The 10168-nt window shown below is 41.8% G+C and overlaps 1 protein-coding gene across 1 annotated transcript in view; it reads right to left on the reverse strand.

The window, feature by feature from the left end:
• The window catches only part of gucy1b2 (guanylate cyclase 1, soluble, beta 2), a 22128-nt gene extending 12161 nt beyond the window's left edge, over nt 1-9967 (reverse strand). Inside the window, exons 1-9 of the mRNA XM_063211864.1 lie at nt 9941-9967; nt 8936-9009; nt 8376-8470; nt 5434-5594; nt 4756-4855; nt 3952-4148; nt 3187-3298; nt 2433-2536; nt 1617-1833 (exon numbers count right to left, since the gene is read on the reverse strand). Of these exons, the coding sequence (XP_063067934.1) occupies nt 1617-1833; nt 2433-2536; nt 3187-3298; nt 3952-4148; nt 4756-4855; nt 5434-5594; nt 8376-8470; nt 8936-9009; nt 9941-9967 (1087 nt within the window). The remainder of the gene's footprint in view (nt 1-1616; nt 1834-2432; nt 2537-3186; nt 3299-3951; nt 4149-4755; nt 4856-5433; nt 5595-8375; nt 8471-8935; nt 9010-9940) is intronic.
• Nucleotides 9968-10168: the final 201 nt, after the last annotated feature.

Below are 10168 nucleotides of genomic sequence, written 5' to 3' on the forward strand. Positions count from 1 at the left end.
ACAGAGCCCTAGCTTGATTTAGCCTTCTCCTTGTCGGCCACAGTTCCATCATTCTTCACAGAAGGGAACTTGTGCAAAGATATTCCTTCTGTCAAGTAGCCATTTTTGCAGCTGGCACCGTTCGGCCATCCAGCAACACACTGCTTGACACTGCGCTTTGTTTTGGTACTAGCCGCCATTGATCTGAACAAGGTGGAATGAGGTGAACTCACCCCTTCTATGTCACGCATATCATTTGCATAAAATTTGCATGTCACCAAAAAAACACTTTTTGGGAACGTTTTAACATGACTTTTAGGACAAAATATCACCCAGAAAATATCCCATTTTATTCACAAGGCTTAGAACTTTCAGAATCTGTCCTGGAAATGGTCAAATTCCTTTATTTTGTTTTCGTTTCATAAACACTTTAAGTATAAGCTGCTGTTGGGCCCATGGTAGAAGCATCTCCTACCACGTCTTCAGCACTAACGGACTTGCCAGCCATGTCATTTAATGTTCAAATTTTCATTTTACAACTTTACACACTTTACACTACTTCTCTAGCCTGGCTCTCACGCAGACCCTTCGTGCTTTGTGCATCTTCGTTAAACTTCGTGAGCTCGCATGAGGGTCTGGAAATCTTAGACAAGCCCGAACGGAATCAGATATTTCACAGCCTGTCCAATCAGAATCGCGGGGTGAGATCGCGGGGCGGGGTATATACAAGTCAGTGGTTGAAGTAGTATGTGATTCAAAAAAAGCCACGCGAATTCTCCAATCAGGTTCGAGCTGTTTTGAACACACCTATGCCTTTCCAGAGCTAAGCGAGTGACAATGTTCCAGATGGTTGGCAACAACCATTGCGTGAGAACCAGGTTACTGCTTCTCCTCTTTTAACTAATGATCTCCATGTCCTGTGCCTCTGACCTTCAGCATGACCTGCTGTTGGGTCCATGGTAGAAGCATGTCCTGGCGCATCTTCAGCTCGAATTGACTTCCTATGTCATATTAATGTTCCAATTGTCATTTTACACCACAGTATCCCTTTAACTACTACCTCTCTAAACCCGTTAAGACACAGCGTTATAAATTTGCTGTTACCAGAATGGCAATGACAAAGTCGTAGTGCATTACTGAAGGCCTTGTGTTACGTCATAGTATTGTAGTACTATGGTAGTTAACTTTTCAATGGCTATTATAGCATGCCACTGGAGGCACGGCTGCATTAAAGGACCACTTCAGCCAATTTCAATATGCTGTTGTATTGCTCACGCTAACCTTGACATGCCGCATTTCCGAGATCTGAGCTATTCTAATGGGGGCAGCTTTTGTTTACATTTTAAAAAATCCTACTCCAAACATTTTCCCAAAAGGTATCACTGTTTGCTAGTTGTCTGCTGATGTTGCATAACCTTTTGGATGTTTAAGGGAATAAATCAAGATGTTTTTTTTTAATGTTAACAAACACCTGCCCCCATTACAATGACTAGGATCTCAGAAAAGGTCGAAGACAGAGGAAAAAAATCTCAGGTACTGAAAAGTCCAGGGTAGTGTGATCATTACAACTGCATGTTGAAATTGACTGAAGTTCTCCTTTAAGGGGCTACCTAATGATATCTGTGTCCTGTGTTTACCTCTGAGCTTCAGCATGGCCTGCTGCTGGGCCCACTGTGGCAGCATCTCCTGCCTCGTCTTCAGCACAAACTGGCTGTTGATGAACTTCTTGATGCTGTCTATGGTGAAGGTGACCTGGGGGTGGACAATGCTGAAGTACTGGTCTAGGCGGATGTCCATCGTCTGAAGGCCGGGCACGAACTTCTGGATGTTGACGCCAGTCTGCTTCACGCGCAGCTACGTACATACATACAGCACACGGGAGAACATTTTGTGACATTTATTTTACCTTAGTTACCTATCACACTTTGTGCCTAGTGCCACATAAGGCCCTCAAAAAACTCTTCCACTGAGTCATTTTGCTTCACTATAAAACGAGGCTATGTCTGAGCTTTTTTTTTATGCAAGCCGAGTTGAATTGCATTAATAATTGATCGACATTCTGATGGAAGATACTTTGTGTGTACAAAGTATATTAATGTTTAGATGAATGGGCCTCTGTACACTTTTCTGTAAGACTTTATGGATCTCATTTAGACCACAAGGACAACAATTCTTTTACCAGACAAATTCATTCAGTGGTAAGTGGAGAGACTCAAAATGGCCATTTAAACCATCTCATGATTGATTTGGTTTAATGTGACTCCAATCTCATCTGTTATGTAAAGGTTTTAAAGAAGATTGAATGGAGAGAATTTGAAATTCAATGACCCATTTGTAAAGTCAGTGTACCAGCTATCCAGAAGTAACCCCTGCTCAAGGCGATCCCTTTTCTTCATGTCAAAAACAGCATTTAAGAAAAAAGCAGCAGGAAATAAGCCTCCTCAGTATCTTACATCCTTGTCAAAGACGATGTGAAAAGGAAAGGCATTGCAGAAGGCCTTCTCCTCAATCCATAGCTTGTCCGGGTATTGTGGATTAAATTCACAGACAAGGTTTCCTAAAAACAGCAACAGGCAGGAGAAGTACTTATATTTCAAACACAGCATTGGAGTTGTTGTAACACTGCTTTTAAGACTTGTCTATGAAGGACAAACTTCTAAGTAAACGAAACAAAATGAAAGTAAAATCCACCAGTAGTATTGTGACCACACCGACCCGCTACTAGCCCTACTCAACCTCCCCCCCAACAATACTAACCCTTACCCCACTATCACGACCATCTTCCACAAGACACACTGCACTGTAAGTGAATTGTAAAATAACAAAATGAATTCATCCTGCTGCATTTTATAGGCTAGACATTATTGGTCACTTTCCCTGGAGCCACGACTATGAAAACACCAACATGTTTTCTCTGAACAGACACAGAATGGAAAGAGCCATGGTAGGCTACATTACACCACAACTGTATCCAACGGAGGAAAGTGTATCTAACCATAAATGTAAAACCTACTAAAGCAATAGGCCTAGTACAATAGACATGCTGTGGAATTAATATAGCATGATTACTTTAGTGGAAAGCCGACACAAGGAAGTGCAATATGCATATTGTTCTTTTGCCGATAAATATATTTTGGGTAGAGCTATTACTTCAGAAAGATATGGACACAAACACACAAGCAGGCAGGCAGGCAGGCAACTAATAACCTTGGCCGAATCGAACAATGCTCCTGACTGTATCCCAAGGTGCTCTTCTCCTTGGACAGGTAGGAAGGTTGCTGTATCTGTCCTTCAGCCGCCTCATGGTTTCCTCCACTTCCTGTTTCAGAAGAACTGGTTGCCATGGTTATGCATATTTACTGTTACATGCAGTAAAAACAGTTCAGCATTAGGCAAACACTGAGTGTTAAAATTGACTCAGAATTGTTGAATTAACATTGCAAAACACTGCATTTTAAGTACTGCATACAGAATATGTATTTTTCTGTAGCCAACGTTTTGCTCCAGCGTATCTTTTTTTTACAAAAGGGCTCACTTTAATATTAATTTTGTGTAGGAGCAACAGAAGTAGATGCAGCAGAAAGCATTTTGAGATGTGTCTGCTTCTTTGCTGTAACCTACAAATAAAATTACAGTTTTTTTTTATCTCAAGATAATGTAATGTTACGATGACAGCATGATTGTGTAAAAAAAATCTGAGAATTAGAAGGTTAACAAATCAACATCCAATCACAAGCCCCAATAATGAGCTTCACATTGTTTACTGTATATACCTACAAACACTTTTGTTCTGAACCAGTAAAGCTCTGTCTCCACAAACACAGCAAACGGTAGGAAGCGAGTGGTGAACAATGAGTTGGGAACACCTAATCAACTCTGTTCTCCCGCAAATTGACCTCATGACCTTTGAGTTCCCATCTCCAATTGGAAGGAATTTGGCCAAAAGAAACACACATTGACCTTCTTCTCGACCTCATCCTGGACTTTGACTTCTCTATCGCTGAGCTGGGCTCTCTTCTGGTTAGATCGCCCTGTCTGGTTCGGCCTCTGGACTACAAGGAAGACCACGTGCTCCTTCTTCCCAGTCCGCTCGTCTTCTTCGCACTGGTTCAACACCGTCATGTCCACCTCGCTGTCGAAGAAGTCTTTGGCTACAGCTTCGATAATGCCTGCGCGCGGATGTCAACAAAGGACAAAAGAAAACAGTTCATGACACTGGAATGTAATGCTGCTCTCTCATTAGTTGCTTGGTGTGCCTTAAAGCATTTGCCATTGAAAGTTCTATCAAAAACATGTAAAACCTTAGCTTAATTCCATATCAATATCTGATAGAATGTATGGCAACTGTCATTTTAATTGCATAGGCCTACTGTGTTTATATTGCTGAAATGTCGACCCTACTGTGATTGAGGTCTTTAGCTACAGCTTCTAGCTGTGGAGGTCAACAAAGGGCAAGGCAAACAATATTTGAAGGGTTCAATTGTTGAACTATCAACAGTATGTGTACATCTCTACTGAGCTGCATTTCCATAATGTTAGTGAATCCTATTGTTGGTTTAGCTTAATTTACTGTACTTGATAACACACATAAATACAGTATATAAATTAAACATATGTTTTAAATATTCTATTTAAAAATGAATCACTTGACATCTCTGAAAAGGCACTGAAGTGCTTTTTAAATCTGAAGTCTTTACAGTATGTAGGCTAGCATTACTAAAAAGCAGTCTACCATCTGGTGAAGAGAGGGGAGTGTGATCGATCGCTGTTTCTCACCAGGCACTATATGGTACAGGCCTTTGCGGTCAGAGTAGTAATGGAGGAGCATTCTGGAGTCATTCATTTTCTCAACTCGAAAGGAAGGTGCATTCATCTCCTGCAACGAGGCAGTGCAGCACAGATGACATCGTCTGGCATGTGCTCTAGTTGACACATGATAGGGAACAACACAGACACAGAGCACCAGGAAAAGAGTGCAACCTTCTTCCACTATGAATGTGTAGTTTCTCTCTCTCTCTCTCTCTCTCTCTCTCTCTCTCTCTCTCTCTCTCTCTCTCTCTCTCTCTCTCTCTCTCTCTCTCTCTCTCTCTCTCTCTCTCTCTCTCTCTCTCTCTGTGTGTGTGTGTGTGTGTGTGTGTGTGTGTGTAGTGTGTGTGTGTGTGTGTGTGTGTGTGTGTTGTGTGTGTGTGTGTGTGTGTGTGTGTGTGTGTGTGTGTGTGTGTGTGTGTGTGTGTGTGTGTGTGTGTGTGTGTGTGTGAGAGTGTGTGAGAGAGTGAGTGAGTGAGGTGGGTCTGAGTATTTGTTTGTATTACATGTAGATTTACTGAGAAAGATAGCAAAGTGTTACCTGTGTTACTGATCTCCAAAAATGTGTTATAACAAAGAATCAATAATGTACAGTATATGGTGTTTTATTAATAGCAATTTTCAACAGCATTTCTGTTAGAGACTTGCCTGATAGGAGAGGGCCAGGTAGCTGTGGAGAGCATCCAGGTTTTCGATGAACTCCACCAGATTACCTCCAAGGGTGCGCAGCATTGAATCATAGCCTGACATCTTGCAGAAGCTGAAGAAGTACTCGCCAAACAGCTTCAAGACCACCTCCGAGGACACGTCTGTACAGGATGGCAGTAAATGACAGCAGATATGTGCATAGACATGTCATGGATTTTTGGAAAAGAGAGCATCAAAGGTATTCATTCATTCATTCATTCATTCATTCATTCATTCATTCATTCATTCATTCATTCATTCATTCATTCATTCATATTGTTTATAGTCCTATTTACCTCTGTATTATATTACCTCTGAGGACAGCAAATGGCAGTAGATAGCATATGTAAAGACATATTGTAGTTCATTCATTCATTCATTCATTCATTCATTCATTCATTCATTCATTCATTCATTCATTCATTCATTCATTCATGACCTCCGAAATCATCGTATTACAAGGTGGAAAAGTACACAGAAAAATTTGTAGTGTTAATTCAAAATGTAGAGAGTTGAATTTAGCACTCATATTCTTGGCCCTTATCCCTGTTAAACTAACACAGCCAACCGTACTGTATGGTAGATAATGTCTTATAGCCTATATTTATGAGGAAAATATGAAAAAAGTTGATGGAAATAAGAAAAATGTTCAAGTCATGTTGTGCATGACAGGTCTTTGGCACATTTTTTTGTTTGTTTAGCATCTTAGAAATTGTCACTGAAATTGGCAATTTGATGCCTATTCCATTCGGGTAATTCGGTCAAAAGGCATTGGTAATGGGGCTCATGAGTCTGCATGTGGTGTTAAATCAAATCAGAAGGAATTTTTAAACATGTCCAAACATAACCACATACAACCATAAATGGATCATGAAATGGATCTTAAAATGAGTCACGTTACAATACGGTGGCACACGTCCCAGTGACAGTCACCTGACATCATAAAGTCAACATGTCCAGGCATTGTTCAAAAATAGAGCTCCTTACTGTAAGAGGGAATGCTTTGCTGTAAATGGATCTGGAATAATATAGTCAAAATTGTATTTATATATAATATAATAATATATTCAAAATTATTATTATAGTCAAATATTCTCATCACATGACAACAAGCTCAGTGTCCTCATTGGCCATCCGGGATTACATGGAGTACCTTCATCATTAACCCACAAAACAGAAATAGACATACAGAGTATATTATAAGATGATGACATTATATATATTGTCATATAGTCTTACATTTAAAATGAAAGGTTTTGTACTCAAAAAAGTCCCCAAAAGAAAAAAGGTAGGAAAAAAAATAGGAATTGTGCTTTAATTTGACTGCTCGATTATACAGCTTTATATTGAAATCCTCAAAATTTGGCAATTAAATTAGACGATTCACCTCCAGAGGGTCAAGATTTAAGCCTTTAAGCTATATAGTTGCCATGCCACTGCTCAAAAAGTGCTTCAGACAAAACTCTCAACTTCATCATTAGCCATTTGGGTCTAAAAGGTATATAAAAAAAACCCTTTGTTTAGTAAGACCCCTGCATTGATCAAATTAAAATCAGGAGAAGGCAGCATTTCCACACCTGTGCATCAGTGTCCCATCAGGGGCTGTTAAGAATGTCACACCTTCACCAGCCCAGTAGTGGAGGCAGGCCTGTTTCAAGGTATTTCGGGGCCCTGGGTAAAAAGAGACTTGGGGCCCTTCTCTACTTTTATGACTAATGGGGAGGGTTTCCCTCGAGAGAGAGATTTTGATGGCAGTATCATTGCACTTTTCGGTCATTGAATTTAGGGAGGTTTCGCCTCACTCACAAAGTTGCCATTGCTATCATTTGAATATAGGCTACATAACCAGTCCTTACCATGGGGCCCCTTTTCACGTGGGGGCCCTAGGCAATTGCCTAGTTTGCCTGCCTGTTGGTGACAGGTCTGAGTGGAGCTTACCCAATGGCCACCACAACAACCCCTGTGGGGGGAGAGGTGTAACCATTGCTGAGTACCTTCAACTTTCTGGGGAATGACGTGAGGATCCATGGCCAGATCCTTACAAGGCAAAGGGAAGTCCAACCCAGCCATATCGTAAGATATCGTATGGTGGCCTTTCCATAACACAATGTACAGCTTTTAACAAATATATATATTTTTAATATCACTGGCCACTGAAGTATTTCAGACCAATCCTAGACCAGCAACACTTCATCCCATCCCAAGACAAAAAAATAAAAAATATTTTCTTCTAAATGTGACATTTCATTCAACTGGCATATTTTCATCAGAATGAAAAAAAACACCTAATGATGCATTCTTTATCCAATTGTAGAGTATCTCTGTGCTACTCCTGTGAGCAGGGAGCCATGAAGGCGTGCTACCATAGGTGTAGCCTACCTGTGTGTCATAGTGTACCTTTACCATGCCTAGTAGCTGCGGAGGTACCCAGTGGCCACCACCACAACACAAACACCTGCAGTGCTCCCAAGGAGAGGAGAGGTGAGGGACGGCCAACCGAGACATCGTTAGCACCTGTGCCCAACACCTCAACTTCCACACACAAACACACAGACGAAGACACAGACACACGCACACGCACACACACACGCACGCACGCACGCACGCACGCACACACGCACACACGCACGCACACACGCACACACGCACGCACGCACGGCCTGTCGTCTCTGTCTCTCCCAAGGATAAATGTGACAGCATCACAGCCTGCCAGCCCCAGACCAGTGGCCCCATAAACAATTTCACAGTCGTCACAAAACACACCGCAACGAGCCTCATACTCCTGTGTCCTGTGTCCAGTTATTGCCACAATAACCCCATTTTTACAAGCCCGGGGCACATTACGGTGTGGGTGGAGACAGGCAGAGGGGAGAGGGGGCGACGCGAAAAGGTTCTTTCCTCACCCAGCATGGAGCAAGCCTCCTGGACGAGCCTCAGGGTCAGGACGTCATCGTAAATCTCATAAGTCATAAAGGTGTCCTGGACCTCGGCCAGTTTCCTGGGCAGGAGGGAAGTACGGTGGTCCGACCGGTTACACACACGAAAAAAACAGAAAGTACTTCAACAATCGAAACCGCCAACCATCACACACACACACACACACACACACACACACACACACACACACACACACACACACACACACACACACACACACACACACACACACACACACACACACACACACACTCACACACACACACACACACACACACACACAGGACCAAAATTTACACACGCAACTCCAGAGCAAATAGATGCAACATCATAAAACCGGTTACAACACTACTACTGACACTAACCCATCTCACATATTCAAGACGCTGAAAAAAAAACCCCAGAGGCACACATCATAAAATGTCATAAAATGTCATAAAGAGTTATCATGTACAGTGACTTTAAAAAAAAGAAAAAAAGAACGCTTTTGGTTACTGAACTGAATTTGAAAATTTCTGGAATGTACCTTAGCTTCTCCCATGCTTCTTCGCCAAATTTGTCTATGACAAGAGATTTCAAGCAGGTGTTGATGAAACCATACTGAAACACAAAGAAAAGAAAAGAGAAGAGAAGAAAAGAAAAGAGAAGAGGAAGGGTTACAAGAGGAGAGGAGAGTTACAAGATCAGCATGGATGTGATAATCCTATAAGAATATGTGGGACCAGTGCAGACTCACCATCTCTCTCCAGTCTCTTCTCTCTTCAAGACCCGGCGCTCACACTCTCCCTGTCAGACTCAATATGTGGCATTACACACACAGACACACACACATGCTCGCGCGCACACACACACACACACACACACACACACACACACACACACACACACACACACACACACACACACACACACACACACACACACACACACACACACACACACACACACACACACACACACACACACACACAGCAGGGGGTGGTTGAGAGCAGAGGGATGGAGAGACAGTGAGAGAGAGAGAGAGAGAGAGAGAGAGAGAGAGAGAGAGAGAGAGAGAGAGAGAGAGAGAGAGAGAGAGAGAGAGAGAGAGAGAGAGAGAGAGAGAGAGAGAGAGAGATGATTTATTTATGCATCTATATACACTGCAGTTATATGTGAACCTCTATTCCTCTGTTACTGTACAGTAACGACATAGGCTACATTTCCCATATGTTGAGTGTTTTTGTAGAGTATGAACTCTATAGCAAGACATACATATGACAGACATATGGCACACATCAAAATTACATACTAGCATGACTAAATACATATGTGAAAGAGATTTTGAGAGAAAAGTTATTTATTCTGTATAAAGAACAAACAACAAAAGCGTTCTGCTGTACAGACGCATATGACTGGCAGCAATTTCATGAGGGAGGATTTCAATAATGAAAAAAGGCTCAGATGTTGGAGTTGTGTTTTGGTTGAAAAGTGAAGGAGTATTTTTCAGGCCTGTCTGCAATCTACAAAACAGAATTTAAATTGCACTGACTATCCCTGACATGGTCAGAGAAGCCATTGTGGCCCTTTGCACTGAAGATCTATGTTTTAAGCTCTGACAACAAGACACACACAAAGGAGTGCCGCATTCAAAATGAATCACAAGTTCCCTTTTTTTCTTCCAACACAACTTGGGTACTTGGGTAAGTTTTCGCTAGATGTGAAGTTGTGCAGAATAATAAACCTCCCAATGAGTCTAATTAAGACATGTTAGACTGAC

This window comes from Engraulis encrasicolus, chromosome 12 (assembly GCF_034702125.1).
Source record: "Engraulis encrasicolus isolate BLACKSEA-1 chromosome 12, IST_EnEncr_1.0, whole genome shotgun sequence".
NCBI classification, from domain to species: domain Eukaryota; kingdom Metazoa; phylum Chordata; class Actinopteri; order Clupeiformes; family Engraulidae; genus Engraulis; species Engraulis encrasicolus.